Source organism: Rutidosis leptorrhynchoides, chromosome 8 (genome assembly GCF_046630445.1).
Source record: "Rutidosis leptorrhynchoides isolate AG116_Rl617_1_P2 chromosome 8, CSIRO_AGI_Rlap_v1, whole genome shotgun sequence".
Lineage (NCBI taxonomy): Eukaryota > Viridiplantae > Streptophyta > Magnoliopsida > Asterales > Asteraceae > Rutidosis > Rutidosis leptorrhynchoides.
Window position 1 is genome coordinate 24356442 of NC_092340.1, and position 24406 is coordinate 24380847.

General features: G+C 33.8%; 1 protein-coding gene across 1 annotated transcript; it reads right to left on the bottom strand.

Moving 5' to 3' along the window:
- Positions 1-1657: 1657 nt before the first annotated feature.
- LOC139862068 (putative ABC1 protein At2g40090) lies at positions 1658-6023 on the bottom strand. The gene is made up of 12 exons (XM_071850619.1): positions 5811-6023; positions 5102-5256; positions 4869-4994; positions 4694-4789; positions 4475-4575; positions 3932-3968; positions 3586-3804; positions 3385-3496; positions 2741-2832; positions 2476-2655; positions 2275-2388; positions 1658-2180 (listed from the first exon to the last, which is right to left on the bottom strand). The coding sequence occupies exons 1-12, from the start codon at positions 5989-5991 to the stop codon at positions 1980-1982; spliced, it is 1614 nt and encodes a 537-aa protein (XP_071706720.1). The 5' UTR covers positions 5992-6023; the 3' UTR covers positions 1658-1979.
- Between the last annotated feature and the right edge of the window lie 18383 nt (positions 6024-24406).

Genomic DNA, 24406 nt, shown 5'->3' on the forward strand with positions numbered 1-24406 from the left:
TTTGAGTGATTTAAAGGTTTCGAATGAAGTTGGTTGTAAATGACAATAACCTGTTTAATAATCATTCTGAATTAACAATGTGAATAAAAGTACCTTATTAACCTTTTGCTTGATTAAAAAAACATATTTATTTAATAAGTATTATTCATATAATTTATAGAAGATATGACATATATTCCAAGTGCTTAATGGTTTAAAAGACTATTTTTTTATTTTTATTTTTTTAACAGACTATTTGTAACTCTGAAAGGTATGTCATTTAGAGGTCATAAACAAACATAGTAAATGGTGAATGGTTTAGCATTTAGTGCTTAATCATTTAATTAAAAGGTAATCAAATGCACCCTTAATTTCAAAACTTTGAGATAACCACAGGGCGGCACGTGTGACTGACTCTTACATGTACATAACTTCCTAAAATATTTTAACACCTTATGGAAACAACAATATATGATAATGAACTTGGACTAGTTAATTAAAAGAATTACCAATGCATTATTTACTGCACGCAAGCAATCATTTGTCTTCAACATTAAAAGGATGACACGAGGCAGTCTATGCAAAAGCTCTGTTATTTGAGGAAAATATAGTGAAGCATACATCTGAAAAACAAACATGACATCATCTATTACATCATCAGTCGACAATACCACCCCATTATCCGTGGTCTTAAAATATTCTACAAGTGGTATTTATATTAATCACTTGAAAGATGTCTCGTGGTTTTGTGTGATTGTTACATGTGATGCTTTCTTCTAAATTATTGATTTTAAGAACTTCAAACTGTTTGTTGGCTTAGGGATTGATTTTGATGTACCTTTTTTCTTTCTTAATTACGGTTATGGTTAAAAGTTGTTTTTGTTTTTCTTATGTTTTATTTCTTACATTTAACACTAGAGGTGCACAACTAGTTCACGGCTTAGCTCACATCAGTCCCAAAGGGTTCGACCCGTCCCAAAACTCTTCAAGAAAAGTCCGTGAAAGCCAGCGCACCAAGAGAGACACCGCTTTTGCAAAGTGATACGAAAACCGCAGGGAAGGTGATCGCAAGAAAAAGAGCAAGTACTAAAAAAAAAAAAAAAAAAAAAAAAAAAAAAAAAAGCAACTAATTCTTGTAGATAATCCGCCATGACGCGTTCTAACCTTCCCTGCGGGGACATCCACGATAGAGCACCCCGGTTAGGATTTGTGGTCCTTGTATAAAGCTGAACTAACATTTACATGGGCAAGCTATTGATTCTCTTTCGTACATGAAGTTCCCGGAATAAACTGTAGTTAATAGTAGTCGATCATTTATACTAGCAATTAGAGACTATAGTTGAAATTGGAGGAAACAACAAAATTGGATCACATCCTACCTGCAAATATTAGTAAAATATTGTAAAAACATTACTAATCCAAACGGAGTCCCACAAGACAAGGATGATGATGAAGTTGTTCATGATGGGCTCGATTGATAGCGCATATTACTTTCTTGTTGTACTGCAAGCCTCATACGATGCATCGAAAGAGATTATAAAGATGGAGGATGATAATGAAGTTGAGAAAGGAAATTCGTCAAGTTCCAAAGCTGTAGAACTCAATGCGATAACAACTAGCCAAACTTAAATCATATTAATGCAATTACTTCATGTAGCATAAGCCATTAATTCAGTAAAACAATCATATAATCATGCAATTACTTCATGTTATAAGTATACAAAAAGTTACAACTATTTCAAATTCGGATAAAGAAATTGCAAGTAATGTCTCATATGTGACATTTTGAAAGCCTAAAATAATCTGTCCTGTAAAAATAGAAACATGTGGTGTTGTGCTGTTGTATAAATCAACATCAGCCCTGTAACGGGCTAACTTATTGAAGTTTTTTCAAACTAGTGTGGGTTAGGATTGTGGGCTCCAAGCCCAAAGAATACTAAACATTAAATGAATTCTTTCAGTGTGATTACCGTCTTTTGAATATATGTGATAACGATGATTTAGTATATTGAAGCTTTACGGAACTGGAGTATCCACAAGGCAACCTGCATTATAAGAAACCTAGCTTCTAATGAAAACTGTTCCAACCAAACGAGTAGAAAGCTATAGAGGGACTTGGAGTGGGATAACTTTTCTTCGATTAGCGCCTCAGATGAAACTCTTCCGATAATAATAAAGGACTCCACAGATGGTCTTTGTATCTGTCAACAAACAATACACAAACCTCAGACCATTTTCAATGACCCATACATTAATTAGTAGTTAATATAAACTAAGACTAGTTAAAAGGATTACCAATGCATTATTTACTGCACGCAAGCAATCATTTGTCTTCAACATTAAAAGAATGACACGAGGCAGTTTATGCAAAAGCTCTGTTATTTGAGGAAAATATAGGGATGCATACATCTGCAAAACAAACATGACATCGTTTATTACATCATCAATTGACAATATACATACAAATACAACAACAAAACAAAATATTAAAGTCACCTGAAGTTCAGAGTGATCACTCGCATTGCCTTGTATAGCAAGATGGTCAACAGCAGGGTCAATAACTCTATTCCAAGGCCGCATTGTAAGAATCCCTGCAAAAAGTGCATATAGATCCTCTCCAGCACCCAGTTTCACACAATTTTCTTTTATTCCTTTTGCATCAGCCAGTACTAAAGCCTGTAAAAAAGTCAACAGTTCACAGACAATGACACAAAACAGAACAACAACATGATAAAAACACTAAGGTTGTAGCAAATTGCACCTTCCAGAGTGCAGCATAATTAGTCCTGGTTGAAACGTCTAATTCTTTATATAAACCATGGTCCAGTAGTACCAATTGTGGTTTTCTTTTTCCTGTATATATATATATATATATATATATATATATATATATATATATATATATATATATATATATATATATATATATATATATATATACAAAGCAACAGCATATATGTAATCATAAACATTGTAAGCATTACTCATGAATTTTAATTAATAACAAATTAGCAACTAAGAGGAACCTATGCATGCAAAATAAACTAGTAAAGATTGAAAATATAAAGATATAATTACTGAGATAGTCCCTGTGGTTTCACTTAAATTGCTGAAATAGTCCCTAGGGTTTTTTTGACCGAGATAGTCCTCATGGTTTCAAAAATGTTGCTGAGATAGTCCTTTTGTTACTGAGATAGTCCCTGTGCTTTCACCAAATTGCTGAAACCACGGGGACTATCGGACTATCTCAACAACATTTTGAAAACCACGAGGACTATCTGTCTATCTAGGTAAAAAAAAACCCTAGGGACTAATTCAGCAATTTAGGTGAAACCACAGGGACTATGACAGTAATTATGTCAGATATAAAACATATTTGTATGATTTCAAGTGTCTATGGCTTACCAAATACCCCACTTTTGAGAGAAGGCGATGTGCGAACAAGCAAGTTAGCAGCATGTGGATCACAATGAACAAATCCATGTTTAAACATCATTTCAGCAAATGTTCTACTGAGCTGTTTTCATAAATCAAACCTCTTAATCAATAATCATCATTACATCTAATATCAATTTACACATTGCAGTAGATAAAATATGAACTTACTAGTCTTGCAATGTCATGTGGATCGAGTCCAAGTTTTTGGATGCTTTTTGGGTCGTTGACTTCTGCGCCTTCTACAAACTCCATAGTCAACAACTTTGAGGTACTTAGGTTCCAATATATAATTGGGGCGTAAACATAGTCTGCAATATGAGGAGATAACCTTCGAAAGTTATCCATACATTTTATGCTGTTCTTGGCCTCTATTAAGAAATCTAGTTCCTGATAACCATCATTGTAACATAATTAACCTTAACCATTAATTTTCAACTAGAGCTGCATAAATACGCATATGTAGCTGGATATCATGACAATTTGAGTATAAATTAAGACAAAAATTATCTCTAACCTTAGGTAAACTGTCGTGTACTTCATCTACCAACCACCTATATTCGAACCCAAGCACACGTATGATTAAGGCCACATATTTGTGTCAATAAACACATACCTAAGAGTATTAAAGTAAAATAACTAAAGCTGCATTTTGATAGAACATAATGATTAAGCGCTGGATGGTTCATAATCTGAATGATTCAAAGGTTTTGAATAAAAGGGTTCTGAATGACAATAACATTTTTGATAATCATTCTGAATGAACAATATGAATGAGGTAAAATTACCTTATTAACCTTTACATTACTAAAAAATTCAATATAATTGTTTGATAAGAGTTTTTGATATAATTTAGAAAATTTAGGTGCTTAATTGTTACAAGAATGTCTCAACTCTGGATGATTATGTTGAATCATTCAGCATCATATGTCATTGAGAGGTTGAAAACAACGTGCTTAATGGTTATTAACCGATGAACCATTCAGTTAAGACTTAAGAGGTAAACAGAAACACACCCCAAAACGCGGTAGTAATAGGCAGTATTATGACACATATGTACCTGTAATCAAATGAAGGAAAGAGCCGATGCAAAGTGTTCACAATCAATTCGACAGTTGCATAATCTGCAGCTGCAGTATCTGTCATATGCATATGTTGCACCTGTATCAATACACAATATCATTTTTTTATTCCATCTTTCAAACTTAAATAGCTTAACACGAATCAAGTTTTCCATACAGAACCAAAATAAGATGTAAATATAGTAAGTGTTCAAAACCTTGACAGCAACTTTTTGTCCCTGATGAGTACGAGCAACATGAACTTGAGCAAGCGAAGCACTCGCAATAGGGACAGGGTCAAACTCTTCAAATATCTGTGTAACGAAAACCTGGACTAAGTTTTATCAATAAAAAAAATAAAATAAAAATAATGAAATTAGTAAGTATACACACTTCTTCAGGTGCATCACCAAGCTCTTTTTTAACAACTTGGCACACTTGATCGTAAGAAGAAGTCGGACATCTATTCAACATTGAATCTCTCAATGTATTAATGTACTCTTGAGGTACCAAATATTCCTAGATAAAAAGGTAATTGTTTAGCCCAAACATAAACGTGTGTATTCGATACATATCAAGCGTAAACTGAAATTCGATAACGATGACTAGAAGGGATAAGATTGTACCAGTTGACCTACATGTTGACCAAGCTTTATGTATATTCCACCATTTTTAAAGCAAAGTTCTTCAAGCCTACGAGCACTTCTAGCGTGGACTTCATGTGTAACCTTAGCCCTTTCAATGCTATCTTCTGGCAGTCCCAATAGTGAATACTGATAATCTAAAAGCCCATCAGTATTCTTATATTTTAGAATCAAATTAATATAAAATATATTTTCGTGTGTGCGCGTCAGCGCGTGTGTATGTGATTAATTTTAGAAAAACTTCTTTAAAATAAACTTGAATTTTTTATATAAGAGTTCTTCAGGATAGATTAATGGATATCATTAACCTGCCTTGCAAATTATTCATTCAAGAACACCATTTGGAATGAAATTAATAGGCTAAGCATTGGTGTTGTGTATTGTAAGCTGTTTCGCTTGAAGTTTCATCAACAATATTCGCCTTTTAAATAAATATTAAAAAAAAAAATCGTTGCAGGCAATGTAAATTGATTGCACAGATTAAGATTTGATCATAAAAGGTAACATGATATTAGTATGATAATGTAGGTAATCAAATTTCAGACTTAATTCAATTGGTCAGAGTTCATATAATTAAAAAAATAAATAAATAAATAAATAAACAGTTAAACACCGATATTGAAAGTCAAGAAAATTAAATTTTAAAAACAAATTAATTAATAGAAAAATATGTAAGAAATCTGAAAGTTACCGAAAGCAATAGAGGCAGCGGTGAGGGAAAGACGGAAGAGACGAATAGGGACGGTGGTGCAAAGTTTGAGTGACGTGGCGGGATCATCGGAATTGGCAATGGAGGCGGCACCGGCGCCGGCGCATAAGGCGGTGGCGGTAAACGCGAGCTTGGATTTAGCGGCCCAAATAAATCGGGCCATCACCGGAAGAATGTTTATTTTTGTTATTTTCAAGGAATGAACGAAAGGGGGAAAAGAAAAACAACTAACCAACCAACCCACCCCCGTTTTGTTAGTTTGTTTACTCAACTTATTCGTGGATGATGTCGGCCCACGCAAGAAGCATTTACTAATTAAGATTAATATTAATTTAATTTTTTAATAAATATATAAAAAGAGACATGTATAACTTTGAGATATCATAGTCGTTTTATACTCTGTATTCCTTTTCTATTGTAAGAGAGGTCTCAATAATTTGGTCTTAGTCTTCTAGAACTAGATGTCACATCAGCGCCTCATCAGCACTTTCTTCTCAGGATTAAACTCATGATTAAACACTCCCAACAGTTACACTTTTTTTCCATATTTTTTAATTATTTTCTTTTTTCTAAACAATTAAATAATTATAATTATTTATAATTATAATTATAAATACTTATTATTAATATTATTCTATAATTATAATTATAATTAATATTATCAATTATAAAACTACATCTAATTTAAAACTTAAAAATTATTGATTTCATTAATTATTAAAAATATAAAATAAAATAAAAAATGAAAATAGCCTGACCCACAATTAAATAAAAATATCACTATCTTATTTTCATCTTCTCCATCTTTTTCATCTTCTCCATCTTATCTTCATTAACAAAATTTATCCATCTTCTCTATCTTTCATTCTAATTGTCCTCCATTTTATTTTATTAAATATTCATAACTTCCGTCCAGAAATATGTCAAAAAAGCACGGAGCGAGGGACGATAGCCTGGACGATAGGCTGGGTGGTCCGCTGCAATCGGCGCCCAGGTGGGCGGATGGCTGGGCGGCCCCCAGGACCCAACCGTTGTGAGCTCTATAATATTCCTTTTCTGAAAAACTCAGTCACGACTATGTACACCGTGTATAATAGATAGAGTTTGGTTACGTTTAAATATATCATAAATATCTTAATTTCATATTTTAAAACTCATAGTTGTCAAGAAAAAAGTCAATATTAGAAAAATAATAATAATAATAAAATACTTGATCATGAATAGGATGGCATCGGGTGGGGTTTGGGCCGGGTTTAGGTAATCTCATACCCGAACCCGATTAGGAAACACAGTCTCAAACCCGGACCCATACCTGTCGGGTTCCCATTTACTTACTAACCGTCGGATTATCGGGTTTCTCCATAGGTAAACGAGGATCTCCGTTTACTTACCAACTCTCGTGTTATCGGCTTTTCCCGCAGGGTATCGAATGTCCCATTGTTAGTCATTCTCATACACCATTCATCTACTTCAATTTATGTTTCAATAAAGCTATTATATTGAGTACTAAATCTAAATAAATATATATAAACATCGAAAAATTTAACAATACTACATTGTAGCTTATATTATTATTATTAAATTTTATTATTATTATTATTATTATTATTATTATTATTATTATTATTATTATTATTATTATTATTATTATTATTATTAATGAAAATGAAATTGAAATCCCCTTCAAGTCGGGTATACGGGTCGGGTATACGGGTCGGGTATGCGGGTTTGTATCTAAACCCATCCCCAAACCCGAACCCGGGAAAAAAAATCAAAACCATCCTCATACCCGGTCCAAAACCCGAATACCCGACCCCAAACCCAGCCCAAAAGTGTCGAGTTTCGGGTTTACCAATCAGGTACGGGTCTTTTTGCATCCCTAAATTCATGAAACGCAAACTCGTTGATCTAATGATGAACTTTAATGATGCCGCAAGTGAAGATTGTAAATATTCATCCTTGGACTCGGACTCGAAATGTCAGAAGGATAAAGTTTGAATATATGATTTTGACTAGTGATGGATAGTTCAGGTTTTAATTTGTGGATTTATGTTTCAGTTGTCCAAAATTATTTTTTTGGATTTATGTTTCTCCTTTTGTTTTGGTCTCTTGATATAGTTTTAGTTAGTTAGCTTGGAATTAGGGTGTGGTTTTATGGTTTCTTTTTTCGTGGTGTTATGGTGTGTGGTGTTTGGTAGTAAAATCGTATTCTTCTTCTACAATCGTTGTATCTACCATTGTCTTGCTAATATTGTATGTGATTTATAAATTTGCTTGCCTTGCAAGGAAAAAAATCATTTTGATAAAGGTTCAAATGTTAAGTAGTGAATTACAATCGTCACAAAATTAATTGTTTCACTTTCACTTTCACTTTTAAAAGTTTTTCCTAGTAAATTTAAAAATATTTTTGTTTGTACTATATAATATTTGCTTAAATTTATATCAACTGATTGAATTTTTAATGCATTTTCATTAATATAACAGTAGATTTTTCCACTATTTTTGTTTGTGCTAGTGCCCCCAGTAATTACCATACCAGAGTGACTCAAGGCTTTAAGCTTGTACCTTATAAGTAAGCTTCACCACCTGCACGTAAAATCTCGGCGCAGTGGAACGTGTAACCCGCCAGTTGTTTCATTCAACTGCTTTTGAAGATCAGGTTCTCACTACCAGTCTAAGTGGGACTAGCTTTCTCAAAATAAGGGGAGATCTGCTGCTTACTGCTCACGAAAACATCCGATCTATACTATACTAGCTCGACAGCTAGGTGCTTTCTGGAACTCGGCTAGGTGCTTGCCGGCGAGGGGAACTGCGAAAGGTGTTATGCTTTCCTGGTTCTATTGGATTAAAAACAAAGTTAAAATAATAAAAAAGAAAATTTAAAACTAAATGATTATTTTGTAACGAAAGATTATATATTGGGATTATCACTAAAATGCCCATTTTTTCTCCATTTTTTGACTCAGAACCCATAAAAAAATATTTGACAATTTGCCCGCGCAAGGACGCAAGGTGCCTGTTTGCGACCTTGCTTCCCGGTGGACGCAAGGTGCCACTTGCGACCTTGCTTATCGGGGACGCAAGGTGCCTCTTGCGACCTTGATTCCCGGGGACGCAAGGACGCAAGGTGTCTCTTGCTCCTACGTGATATCATGATTAATGTTTTCTTTCAGACATTTCATCAAACACCATATGTGCATCTTACGTGATACAATTTTTTGCAACATCAAACATTATCTTTTTGCTCCTAAATTATAACAACCCTCACTTTTCGACTTCTAAATTTACTGAATTAACCCTAGGGTTATCTGTCTGACTATATGTATTAAGGGTTGTTATATACAATTAAATATTGACCGAATAGTAATTTTTAGTCAACAATGTACGCTTAAATAAATAATATATTATTAATTTATATAATTTGACATAATTTAACTAAGTATATAAACTTTGTATCACTTTTATTATTTAATTAATGTATTATATATTTAACTATATAATAAATCTAATTATATGTAAATGTAATTTTTTTCTTTTCGAAAAGCATTATATGTAAATGTAATAATATTTACAAACTTACTAAAACTATAGTTTAATAATTAAAATCATAATTATTATTAAAAATACAAAATACCGAATTATTTATCATTTTTATGCAAAATTTGTATTTATTAATTAAATAAAAAAAATATTGACAAATATTCTTGGAAAAGAACTAAATCAATTTGTTTATTTATATAAAAAAAATCCTTAAAATAAATGAATTTAAAAATAAATAAATAAATAAATAAATTACTTTTTAATTAAAAAATATAATGGAAAAACTACTTTTATTATTTTATTTTGTGCATTATCCCATGACCTAACATTTAATACTTTTGAATTTTAAAATCCCATTAAAAATTAAAATATTTCTTTTTCTTTTAATTATTTTATTCTTTTTACCTAATTTTTTCAAGTATAAATACCCCTCATTTCTCATTCAAACTCACACCAAAATTTCTCTCATTCTCTCTTTGAAGAATTACTACTAGTAAGTATTCTTTTTTTACTTTTTACTTTTTACTTTTTACTTCAGTTTATTAATTTTTTTACCAAAACATGTAAATAATGTTATAAATTATATACAATTAAAAAATAAAATAAATAACATGTTATAATTAGTAATATATGTTACTAAAAATTATAAAAGTATTTTTATGAATTAATATATAGGAATTATAATTAAAATCGAATTAATGAATATATATGTATATACGCACCTAACGTGAAGGTTATAATTAAAGATAGCATACAAAGACTACAAACATCACCGCTACTTGTGGCCTAGGGTGATCCTTGTTACCATTATGGGATGCTTGTGGATCTCGAATGCCAAGACTTAGATTCTGGTCAAGAGATCCTGGACCACTCGGTAACAATAGATCATTCGAGTGACTTGCATGTTAGCAACGAAGTTTGGGCGAGATTGTACAACATCTTTGTTGAGAATTATAACCCAAACATTCTTCAACTAGAAGCTTACTATAAGTGGAAGCTTTCCATAAATAGTAAGTTTCCAAAAATAGAAACATTTGAGAAATAGGAACTTTTCTCGAAAACCGTCACTGTCAATATAGTTGCTATATTAATAAACATACTTTATGTCAGTTAGACATTAACTAATCAAACGTTATACCTCTAGGTTGATATCCAGATCACTTACTTGCTTTACTTTCCTTCTTGCGTGGAATACTTCAACTGCTATTTAAGGTGAATTCATAGCCCCTCTTTATTGCTAGCAAACTTACTTACTTTACTTGGGGTGAGACACATGCTGTTTTTACTTTTTACAATTTAGACACAAGTACCAAACTGTTAAACTATGCTATACCCGGCTATGTCCGACTAAGTCCCTACAGTGATATTTTTAATTGTTGCGGCATTCTTAATTATTGGGGATAGACCTATCGAGAGTAACATCCCCGATACATTTGACTAAGTCTTTGTATTACTTGATAATGAAATTAAACCGACAAGGACATACACAACTTGTCATGGGGCAAACTTGAATGTTTAGTTTAAATATCACGCTTTGGCATAACTTTTTGATCCTGCGGGAGATCAACTTTACAAACTAAATCTTGTGGTCTAAAACAACGGTCAAACTTTTGTTAAACCTATGAACTTCACTCAACCTTTTGGTTGACACTTTAGCATGTTTTGTCTCAGGTGCTGTTTGATTCAAGCTTACTCATCTACTGCTTATGTGATGCTACTTGGACATAGGATCAAGAGATTATCGCATTTATTACTATTGCATTTAAACATTTACTTTACTCATTTGTAACGACATTTCATTTTCCGCTGCGTACTCCATAAAGTTTAACTTTCTCATTTAGTATTGTTCTCGTTATTATAATATGTTGGTATATTTTGATATTAAGTCACATTTTGCCCAGGCCCTAACTGGGGGTGTGATAGTTTGGTATCAGAGCATAACCAGGCTGAGAACCAGAATTGCATTTTGTGTGTGCCTTATGTGTTAGCTAGGGTGCCTTAGCAATCTAGGAAACTATAACCTTTCCTGCCTTAGACTTAAAGCACTTAGGATTACCTTATAATCTTAACAACCTTGCTTTAATAATCTTGGCTTAAAATGCTAATCAAAGTCTCTTTCCTAATGTTAGAATGTCTAATTTTCATCAAGCGAACAAAATGACTCTTTTCAAGCCGACCGAAGAAGATACTAAATGGTCTTCCACTGAAAGACCAGCCCAAAGTCCACCTTATGGCTTTGGTGGTCCTCGTTCACCAAACTATAGTCCGGATACTTTACCTAATTCTCCCGATCACTACCCGACCCCGAAAACTGAAGACAAGGGGAAACGTCCTGAGGAAACTAGTCCGTCAAGGAAAAGAGTCCGATCTCCTTCTTATGATGATGCTGCTAAGTATGAGATCATGAGCCTGCGAAAAGATGCCGAGAGAAACTTGGAAGGTTTGCTTCGCCACGTGGCGAGAATGGAGGTTCGTATGGATGAGAAGGATCGCGAAATTAAGAAACTCTTGGAGGTAAATGCGGAGTTAAAGAAAGAGATAAAGTTGGTGAAGTATGAGGAAGAACGTAACACCCGTTGGGGAAAGCAATCACTTGCTCATCTCAAGGAGAATGTTGATTTCTGGTTGGATATGGAAAGAAATCGAGTCAATAAGCAGCTTACTCTAAAGGGGTACGATAACAACGCAGTCAACAGCCGCGTTACCAACCTCTACGATAACCTCGAGTATCTTTATGAGAAGCAAAAGGCGAGGAACGAGAAAGTTGATGAGTTTATGAAGAAGGTGGAGGATGAGAAGAAGAAATATGAAGATTACTTCAATCTTAATATTTCCTAGATTATTTTTTCAATTCCTTGTCTATGTAAAGGCTGTGCCTTAAAACTATTTCTATTTCCGAATCGTGCACTAAAAGTCTTATTTAATGCCTCGTTCCTTAATAATATAAAGTGTTTTATATATATTATTAGTTCACAGTATTTGATCTATGAACACCAGACTCTCAATCTAACAATAAATAAGAATTATAAGTACAAGAATTGAGAGAACACGATATGAAATATATGTTTGATAATATTGATCGTGCAAAAAGTACATCTTTCAAATGAACCATACGTCCCTATTTATATAGATAAAAACAAATCTGGAGATTTGGTTTCCAAAACTACTTAGCTATAAATATGGAAAAGATAAACTTAAAAACAAACCAAATTTGCTATTAACTAGGAAGTCAATTCTGGAGATAAAATCAAATCTTCAAAACAAATCTTCTTAAATAACAAGCATATCTCCAGAATATTCTATGGTTTTTGCTTCAAGAAATCTTCAAACGTTTACTCCAGCAATTCCAGAGTCTGCAACTTCAGACTCTAAACCTTCATACTCTAAAATCTGCAAAACACTTTTGACTCATCAGATTATTATTTCTATTTTTCCCAACAATCTCCCCCTATCTGATGATGTCAAAACAACCTGTACTCCTAAACAAACATCTTTGCATACTCCCTTTCAATTAGCTTGCACTTGCCCTTCATATGAGAAATTTTCTTCAACATGCTCAGCTTGCTATGAAAGTGTTTTAAAAACTGCATCCTGAAAGGAGTTGTCTGCTGTATTTTACATCTGGACAGTAAACTGATCAACATATCAATGCTAGCCCCTTCAAACTGATCACACATAATTAACATTCTTTGATTTCCAGTGGTCTTAATCATTAAGCCATCTAAGTATTCAATATACTTCTCATCCACAAACTCTAAATGTTCAGGGACAGCATACCTTTCAACATGTCCCTTAGCTCTCCTTTCTTTCATCTCTAGATCAAACATTCCACAAAACACCTCATAATCCTTAAAACTTATAAACCCTTCTTCAAACACCAAATGTACCAGCATATAAACTCTTTTCAACACTTCTTTCACAACAACTTGATCTCTTGCATACTCCTTGATACACACAGCTATGCCTTTCCACTCACAAAAACCCAAACGAACAATTTGATTTATTTTTACTCTTAACCTCCTATCTGGTAAGTGTGTCATTGTTAGCAGTAGAGTTACACCTTCAAATTTAGATTTATCAACCTCAACCTTGATAACATCACCTTCATATCTTCTGAATCTAAATCTCTTGTTCATCTGAGCCCTTAAATCACCATCTGCTCTTTGAGTAGCAGCAAACACAACAACACTAGAACTCCCCTGAATATCACCAACACCACCAACCATTTGAGTATCACCAACACCTCTATCAGTTATATTCTCCCCCTCAACCTGATGCTCCCCCTCAATTTGAGCTCTCTTTGATTGCTCCCCCTCAACACTTGCAATACCTGCATCATCTGACCTCTTTCTTTTCTCCCCCTTTTTGACATCATCTAAAGGCAGAGATGATATGACCTTCCAAATTTTAGTCTGTTGATTTTTGAGGGAACAAATATCAGAAGCAAACCCAGTAAAGCATTGTCTCAATTCATCAACACCAACCATTCATTTTTCCAGCTCAGCCAACCTGTGATTAATTTCTGTAACAGACCCTAAACCACCTGCATTAGTCAACCCCTGCATATTCTCAACCAACCTCCTTACCTCCAACAGCTCATCTTTTGATACAAAATTATTACTAAAGTTAAGATTATTAATCTTAGACTGCACACCAGAGAGCTTGTCATCAAACTCCTTAGTCAACTTGGTCAAAGCCTGATGTAGGCCAACCATGGTGACTGGTGCCTCAGTCTAAGAAGTAGTGCCAGAAGATAAGGGTAGGGTTGGTATGTCCTCACAGCCTTTCTGTTGTAAAGAAAGCTGATCCTTAGACATAGAAGATTTTGAGGCCTGTATCTCACCCTGTAACATGAGTGTGATATTGGCAGCCTGTGCAAGTAAGTGTAAGGATGGAATATTTGGAGTGAGTAGTGGCAGACTTAAGTCTGGGGTAGCAGTTGGCTTGGTTATTGTAGTAGGTTGTTGGATTTGTTTATTTGAGTCCACGATTGGGACTTCTTCATGTAAGTCAACTGAGTGGGTTTTCTCAGCGACTGTAGTGTGGGTATCCAAGCTAACTAACCTACCAGGTTCAGGCTGGGTTAAAGCACTCTTCTCACCAACCTCTAGCAGAGGTGGTGGAATAGTACGTGCAGTACTTTTCCTAGTGAATTTTTGAGGTTAATTCACAAGTGCTGTAGAATCTAAGGTTGTAGATATGGTGGTATTCTCAGTATGAACTGGTGGGTTCATAAGGTGGGTTGAGTGGATAATTTGCTCAGCAGCAGTGGGTGAAAATGGGTTAGAGTGAGGCGGGATTTCCTCACCCATGTCTTCAGCCTGCTCTGTTTGTGGAACATCACCAAAAAAAGGCTCTCGTTACTGGTTTTAGCCCCAATAAGGCTCTAGTGTGCGATTCATCCGCGGGTTATAGGCTTGTGTATTCAAAGTTGTTCCCTGTTTCAAAACAACCACACGTCGAGTAAAATTACCGAGCCAACTAAACCCGGTTTCGGAGTAGGGCGGAAAAGATACTCGAGAATGGCAATTTGTACAATTCAATTCAATTCAATTCTTGGGTAACAACTTTGACTCTGATTGCTCAGAATCTGCAGGTTGGTCTGCACGGCCAAGATTGACCCAATGCATCATAACAGAAAGTTATCAAAAAGATTGACATAATCATTATCAAATTAATACTCCTGACAAAAATTTTCAAAAAGTTACCATTAACTCCCTTCATTAATACCAAATTTGACCCTTTTATTTTAGGAAATAGAATAAAGAAAAAAAAATTAACCTAAAAACGAAATTTAAAAAAAACTTTATTTGACTAAAGAAGGAAACAAATTTATACACAAAAATACACTTGAGTAAACTTTCCCAGACTCTGAACAATATTACGTCACCCAGACTCTAAGAAAATAATTCAGACTCAAGAAATATCATCACTGGATAACATTTAAATAGATGGATTTAACATTCCAAGTTGTCCAAGAAGATAGAAATGTCTTTCCTCAGGAAGTGCTTTAGTGAAAATATCTGTCAATTGATCCTTAGTGCCAATATGCTTTAAAAACACTTTGCCCTTTTCAACACAATCCCTTATAAAATGATGCCTGATTTCAATATGCTTGGCTCTGGAGTGAAACACTGGATTCTCAGTAATAGCAATTGCACTTTCATTATCACACATTATTGGAGTTTTGGTCAATGATAACCCAAAATCCAAAAGTTGATGTTCCATCCAAAGTAACTGAGCACAACAACTTCCTGCAGCAACATATTCAGCTTCTGCTGTGGAAGTGGCCACAGAGTTTTGCTTTTTACTAGTCCAGCTGACCAACTTTCCACCTAGCAATTGACATCCACCAGAAGTGCTTTTTCTATCTAATTTGCAACCTGCATAGTCTGCATCTGTGTAACCAATTAGATCAAACCCTGAGTCTTTGGAGTACCAAAGACCCAGGTTAGGGGTACCTTTTAAGTACCTAAAAATTCTTTTCACAGCTTTATAATGAGACTCCCTAGGATCTGATTTGTAACGTGCACAAAGACATGTAGCAAACATTATATCAGGTCTACTAGCAGTCAAGTATAGCAAAGATCCAATCATACCTCTATAGGTTGATTGACAAGTGAGTTTTCCAGATTCATCTTTATCAAACTTTTCAGAAACACTCATTGGAGTTCTCAAAGTAGAACAATTTTTAAAACCAAATTTAGTTAACATGTCAGAAATGTAGTTACTTTGGTTAATAAACATGCCTTCAGAACTCTGTTTAATTTGCAACCTAAGAAAATAGTTTAAAGTACATAAATTGCTCATTCTATACTCTTCAGACATAATGTCAGAAAACCATTTTCTTAAGTGTGGATTAGTAGACCCAAAAATAATGTCATCAACATAAATTTGAACAAGTAACACATCACCTTTGTCCTTTTTGATAAACAAAGTTTTGTCAATGGCTCCTCTGGAAAAATTCTTTTCTAGAAGAAATATTGACAAGGTATCATACCAGGCTCTGGGAGCTTGCTTCAGACCATACAATGCTTTCTTCAATCTGTAAACATGCTTAGGAAATTTCTTACTTACAAAATCAGGAGGTTGTTTCACATAAACCTCTTCTTGCAATTTACTATTCAGGAAAGCACTCTTCACATCCATTTGAAACACCTTGAAATCTTTGTAAGCAGCATATGCCAGAAACAGTCTAATAGCTTCAATTCTAGCAACAGGAGCAAAAGTCTCATCATAATCTATTCCTTCTTCTTGTCTATACCCTAGAGCAACCAATCTTACTTTATCTCTGATCACAACACCATCTTTATCAACCTTGTTTCTGTAAACCCAATTTGTGCCAATAGCAGTTTTACCAGCAGGCTTTGGAAGCAATTCCCATACATCATTTCTTTCAAATTCTGTCAATTCTTCAGTCATAGCCTCAACCCAGTCATTATCAACCAATGCCTCATCTACTTCTTTAGGCTAAATCAGTGAGAGAAAACTTGAAAAGAAGCAAAAATTCGATGTAGCAAAGTTAGACACAGGTGTCTGAGAAGAAGAACTAGGCTTAGGCAAACCTGTAGGATCCACAACATAGTCCTTAAGATGCTTTGGAGGAACTATATTTCTAGATGATTTCCTAGTAGGAATAGTGAGATCCAAAGTGGTATTTGATGACTGATCACTTTCTTGATTGACTACAGGTTCATCTTCCTGTAGAGGTTCTTCTTTTCTGATAGGAACAATGAGATCCAAAGTGGTATTTGATGACTGTTCAATTTCTTGATTGACAACAGATTCATCTTCCTGAGGAGGTTCTTCTGTGAGAGTATTATCTGCAACTTCATTTCTCAAACCAGAAAAATTTGGTTCATCTAACTCAGACTCTGAATCCAGAGTCTGAACACTATTCCCTGAAATCAAATTTGACAATTGTAACAACCCGACTTTTTCCGTTTGCTATCGTTACTTGTCCGTTAAGTATTTAACGGTGATTATTTAAACTTTGTGTATTTAATTAAATTAAATACATACCTAATTGAAGAATGTTTGAATTAATATGTTATATTAATTTACGATTTATTTCAGTTAGCGAAATAATTAGAAAACGTTACGATAAGGTTAATCGCCTAGAAGACTTTTCAGTTTACGGAACTCAGGAAAATGACACAATAATTATTTTCGATAATTATTGACTTTAAGAAAATTATTATTTTTAATTTATTATTAGTTTAATGAATTAAACTCGGTGATTGCGTTTCAACGACTAGTTAACGTTCCGGAGACCCGGTACGGTTAACGGCACTCGAAACGAACCACGCGCGTACCAAGAGTTAACGAAAACCGAGCCCGAGACCCCATGAGAAGGCCATTCGGCCGACCCCCCCCCCTAGTGGACCCCTTTTGGACTCTTAATTTCTTATTTGGGCTATGTGATTAGTGGTGGATTAGATTAAGGCCCTAAACTAGAAGTATAAAAGGAAAAGGAAACTTGTAAACCCTCCCCATTTGTTTTCTTGGCCGAGATTTTGCTCCCCTCTCCCCCTTGTTGGCCGTCGACATCACCCCCACCATAACCACCATCATCACTTATGTGCTGAAACAGTACCTTTATTTATGAACGGATTTGAGTTATTTTGTTACACGAATTGATTTATTGTATATGTGGTATTTTAATGATTTTAGGTTGATTTCACACATATAGGCAACTAGTCCTATCCGCGTAGTTTAGTTTGTCGGTAAATCCGGTTCGTTCCACAGGGAGACAGTGTTCAATGGTTTTTAATAGTCTTTGAAGTTAAACTTATTTTAAGGGGGTTTTGGATTAGGAAATGATAATACTACATAATAATAATAAAATATAACTTAATCCTAATTTAATTGAACTACTTATTAATTTATACGAATACATTATTTATAATTATTAATTTAAAAGTGAATTAATTGAAATCATACTAATAAGTTTATTACTAAATGATAATTAATAAAATGATAACTTTTTAATAAAACTAATTGTTTAGAATTTTTTTTTGAGCAATTATAATATAAATTTATTTAAATTAACTAAATAACATTTTTTAACTAAATTAATATAAATTAATAGGAATTATAATATTTAACTAGTTATAAACTAATTACTAAATATAAATTAATACTAATTATAAACTAACAACTTAAATATAATAATAAAATAATTAAAACCCTAGATTTTTAACCTAGTTCGTACAGTACCCGTATTATACTTACGCGTTTCGCGTATGGTTTGAAATGTACGCGTATCGTGTAGAGTTGTACGCAATTCGCGTATGTTATAATACAGGTGACAAAACAGTAACGAATACACTGAAATTATAATGTTGTGTATTTTTTTCTTTTTAGTTTTACTGAATAAATATACGTGAATAATAAAAATAATAATTAACAATAAATAAAATGGGAGTGTTTACTTAAATGTGTCACCTCTAGGTCCATGGATTGTTTTAAGTTTAAGCTCGTATTAAAATGTTTAGTATAAAACTTATATTTTCCTTTCGAATAAATAATAAGTTTTGACTAACTAAATTAAATCTAATTTTCATTGGATTATATTTAGATAGTTACTAGTCCTTAGGTATTTAAATTGAGACCCAACCCAGTTTTGAACTTCGCCAAAACCCAAATCATAACGGTTTCCCTTTTTACAATTTCACTATTATATGACTAGTGATATTACCCAAACCACCGAACCTTGCTTTTTAATTTAGTGTTAGTAAATTAGTTATAAGTTCGTCTAGATCACTTTTAATGTTGAAGCTTAATTTATATAAATAAAAATAACTTTCATTATTTTAATCTAACAAATTAAATGACAAGGGTTAAATATCCAAACACATAATAATGGTTCTTTCAATTAGGCTCAATATTAAAAATACTAAAGTTACATTTTAATTTTTACAAATGATAACAATCCATTTCACTAGAGGCTCTACATCTAGGCAAACACTAGGAAAATTTAGCTACTCATTATACTAGGGTAAACATAAAAATATAAATATGCAAACATAACAATAACTATAAAAATTGATAACGATAATTTTAACAGAATATACTTACGAAAATCTTCACTCTCATTTACTTTAAATGGTAGAAAATTACAATAATAACACCCCTTTTGCGCGTACAATAATACCCTTAATCACGAACAATACACCTTTAATATTTGGAACTATCCTAACTCTTCAAACTTGAAAATTAATTTGGTACGGAATACTTAAAAATTACAGTAACTAATGTATATTTGTGTGTGTAGTCTTCTTGCAAAATATATGTGTACTGCCTTCTCTGTTCTCTGAAAAAATGTGTCTAGCTCTCTGTGTGTACTCCGTATTATATGTTTTTCATTCAAGTAGTAGTAGGTGAAATGAGTGTAGTCCTCTTTTTTGCTGTACCACTTATAAAGAAATCATATAAAATACAAAAGCAGCCGTCCCATTTGCACTTGAATCTGGATCAGGACTGGATACTACGCGTTTCGCGTAGGAGTCCACACGATCCATGTAAGAGTTAAATACTACGCGTTTTGCGTAGGTCTTCACACGATTCGCGTAAGAATAGTCGTCAGTTTTCTTGTTTTTATTTTATGTTTTGTTCTCTTTTGATCCCGCGTTGACGTTTATCGATTTGGACCTTTTCATTTGAACTCTTTTTCTTTGCTTATCTTGAACTTGTATTCGGGTAATGTTATCTCGATATGAAATTTGTTTAAATCCATCGTTTATTGTTGTTTTATCGTCGTTTCTTCAAACTTCGAGCTCGTATTATCTTTTGTCATTTTTCTCGTGATTTATACATTTGAATGTCTTAGTAAACAGTAAAAACCTATGAAATATAAATGATATTGCGTCGAATAATATGTATGTTTAAAGCAATATCAAAATACCCCACACTTGAACGTTGCTTGTCCTCAAGCAATTACATCTTCTAAATAGAATCGGAACATTACATATTTTTCCTTATCGAACATTAAATCACACAACACACGCTACACGAAATGAAACACACGCTATATGGAATAAGTTGGAAGCACTACACAATTTTTATTGAATCACAGCTGAAACATCTCCCGATTGGGTTTCAACTATTGGTAAAGCGGTCAATCCGCCGCTTTCGTCCACTCAGCCATCTCTCCCAATCGAAAAAGATAATTAAGACCATTCCAATGCCCCCTTTCGCCATACAAAAACGGCAATTGGACCAGAGAAGGCGATTGCATTATAAGGTCGCAATTGAACAGATCGAGCAAGTTCGAATTGACGTAACATGAAACCTATAAAAAACACCGATACTGAGATCGGCTAGAACAAGGTGATACCCAAAAGGAATTACTAAATAACTTAATAAAATTGATATGACTGCTATAGATGCGATGGAGAGAGGAACCTATGATTAGCTTTTCGGGAAATTTCCAAACGAACAATTTCAACGAAATCTTTCAATGGTTCGATCCTCTTATTTTTTTTCTCGAACCGAGAGATCCATGAATCGGGATCCTGATGCATATTGAAGATTTAGTTACGATTAGAAATTAGAAATCTACTTGTCTATGAAACTCGTGATTAAGGTTTAAAAATTTGGATCCTTAGGGAAAATTGGACCTTGTGAAAACGTTTTATGATTTTATAAAATGTCATGCTAGTTTTTACACTAGACACGTTTTCCGATTTTAACCTCAAATTCCGGTTGAGGGTAACTGAAAACCGAAGTCTCAGTCGGCGATTAGCAAGCTATCCGCCCCCATAATTAAAGTATCATGGAACTTGAAACCGAATGTCCTAAAAATGGTTTTACACAATATAATTCATAAAATAGCACAAGTTTTAGAGTAAAATTACATCGTGTCCAAATATCATCGGTGAACCATGAGTTTGCACACCTCAATTTGTTATGGCATATGTATGTTGACCGCGGTCAAACATAGATGCGGTTGATCTTTACGGAGATCATCCATCTGGGGATTAGATTCATTAGTCTTAAAAGCTAATTTGCAATGTGCCCCCCATTGTACGAGACAGATCCATCTCATGGTTAGGATAAGTCTGACCATCAAAAACCCTGTTTGATGCTGAGGTGAGGTGGATTTCCAGCCGATGATAGAGATGACTTTTCAAGATTTTTCGTCAACCTACAGCTGTTCTGGACTACATCTTCTAACATAAGTTAGCAAGTGTGTCATTTTGGAAGACTTTACTTCCTTAACAAGATATTCAGGTTTATTCATTCCAAAGCGATGATATCTGCAATACTTCATAGAAAATGTGATAAATAGTTCTAAACATATAGAGTTTATAAATTCTGTTTATACTTGGTTTTCTTTTATATATTTCAATCAAATAAACTTATGTATTTTTAATGTATGGAGACAATAATTTCGGTTTTTGACACCTAATCTTTAATTGCTCGTAATTACCTTAAAAATTGATTAGTTATATTTGTTTAAAAATTGTAAAAAATTTTCATAAAAACCACAAAATTATAAGTTCTCGAGAATTTATATACTCCCACCCCACACTTAAGATTATGTAATGCCCTCATTACATAAAATCAGATTAAATATATAAATTTGAGAGGACAAAAAGTGTACAGTATATAGAACTTCCTTTGTTAAGTAATTGGACATTGTAAAATGCTTATCGTATGAACATATCCAATCCGTTTTATCACAATAATACTTTCGTGTTTCGCTATGTCGAATCTCATCATCGTAAGTACCTGTCAACAAATATGTCAATCACAAACGAGATGGGGTTGTACTTTAGTAGTACAAAAATTTTACCCCACACTAAAGTTTTTGTAAAGATAAATAAAGATAAGAATAAATTAACACACCATAAAAATCATTTTATACAAACAAATACAAAATAAATAATTCTAAAAATAAAAAGAAAAACTAGAAAAATGACCACGCAGGGCCTCCCCGATCTTCATGTTCTCGCTCCTGTTGCTGCCGTTGTTCGTTTAGGCGTTGTTCCTCGTAAAAACGCCTATAGGCTTCCTGACTCGCGGCTAGGGCAGCGTTGGGATCATAAGGTGGAGGTAGAGGGTCACCGTGTTCTTGCCACTGGGGGTATGATGGACAAGCTGAGGGTGCGTAATGTTGTGGGTTAGCTGCGTATAAATAAGCCTGATGATGCTCCCACTCTAACTGTGCTCCCTGGCCCCTCTGATCGTAGCGAATGTTTTCTAACATATTATCCTGGGCCAGTTGGGTATGACTAATTTCCCCTATTTGCCTAGACAAACTAGTGTATTGTTCTTCTGATCTCCGTCCCCAATTATCATACGAGTTCCTTAAATCTAAACTCAATGAATTAAACGAATTTTAGAGCATATCGAAATCAGAAACACCTACATTAGACGTACTAGCCTCATCTGGCTGTCTTCGTCTCCTCCTAGTTTCCCTAGCGGGTTCCTCATCCTCCTCCATAGGAGCGTGAGCGACAACTTCTTGTCGTCTCAAACTAATAACCCCGTTCCTCACGGTTATGGCCTTCGCCGTCCTATACACATCCAATCCTAAAGTTCTAACAGCTTGATTTACCGGTTGGATTGGAGGTTCTGATTCATTCGGGTCAAGTCCGAACCAACTTCCTAGACACGTGATATAGTGACCCCCCGACATGTCACTCGTCCCTCGAGCACCCTTACCAACATGGGCCAAAAAGTAAGCAACTCCATAGGGTATACTAATAAATGTATCCCTATCTCTGATCGCATCCAAGTACCAAAGGTCAATATAATTAATTTTATCTGTATTATTAAACGACCTTTGGTTTATTGTGTTCGCTATAAACTTATGAATTATTCTGAAGCCAACATCAGTGATCCTTAGATAAGATTCCTGGCCTGACTCATATGTATTTCTATTAGTGAAAGATTGCCAAACTATGCCAGAATTATAGTTACCTGTATATCTAGCCCCTGTAAAAATATATTCCCTAAAATCGGGAGCTATTATCTCGTCTACGGTGTAAATCCCTAATGCGGTAGTCACGTCACTTAGGGACATTGCTCTATCTACCCCACCCAGCCTAAATTGTAGAAAATTAATATCATCGATATTTTCTGGGTGTAAACTTATTCTAACGGTAGAGTAGAATTCTAAACACCATTCTCTGTATACAGGGCTATTTAAACTAAACAATCTCTCAAAATCATTAAAAACCAAAGTCATTCCAAATTCATTTGTAAAACTTTGGTTTAAAATTCCCTTTATTTGCAAATCTAAATTGACTGGTGGTCCTAAAGGAGCCCAGTCCACAACGTATACTGGAGAGATATTTCTAGTGATCAGAGAAAGTAAGTCCTTAACCTTTTGTAATCGGTTAGGTACATCATCAGGAAATCTCAGGTTTGGGTGTAGATTCTGTAGTTGTTGTTCCATTTCCGGGGTTACTTGTTCTTCCCCTTGCTGTTGGTTAACAGCTCTCATTCTGAATAATCCCTGCATAACATTTTAAAACAAGAGAACCGTCCCAATTGGGTATGTTAATGTTAGTAAAGAATTTATTCTTGACATACAAGCTTGTTTGAACACCACATGAATCAATATCTTAACAACAAATAAAAACAAACAAAAATAAATCAAAAATTCCTAATCAAAAATCAAGTTTCAAAAACAAAATGTGAATCACAAATGGAAATACGCAATGAGCTAAGTATATATAATCCAATTCAATCACATTGTGTATAATCCAGCTTCTAATCATCATCACAATTTATACTCGATTCATGATAATTACAAAAAATTATCAAATTTAGACGAAAATAAAAATCACACAATCAATCAATCAAATTTAAATTCAAAACTTCTACTACTATCAAAGCATCTAAAAATATCTAAAAAGACCCAAAATAACACAATTTAATAGCAATTCTTCAATTTTCCCAATTTACATAAACCCTAATTTTTTAATAATCCATTTAAACATCAAATTCTTATGCTAATCGGGTTTAACATCACACTAACAACATAGATATAGCATTAATCAAACAAAATTTAACAATATCATGCA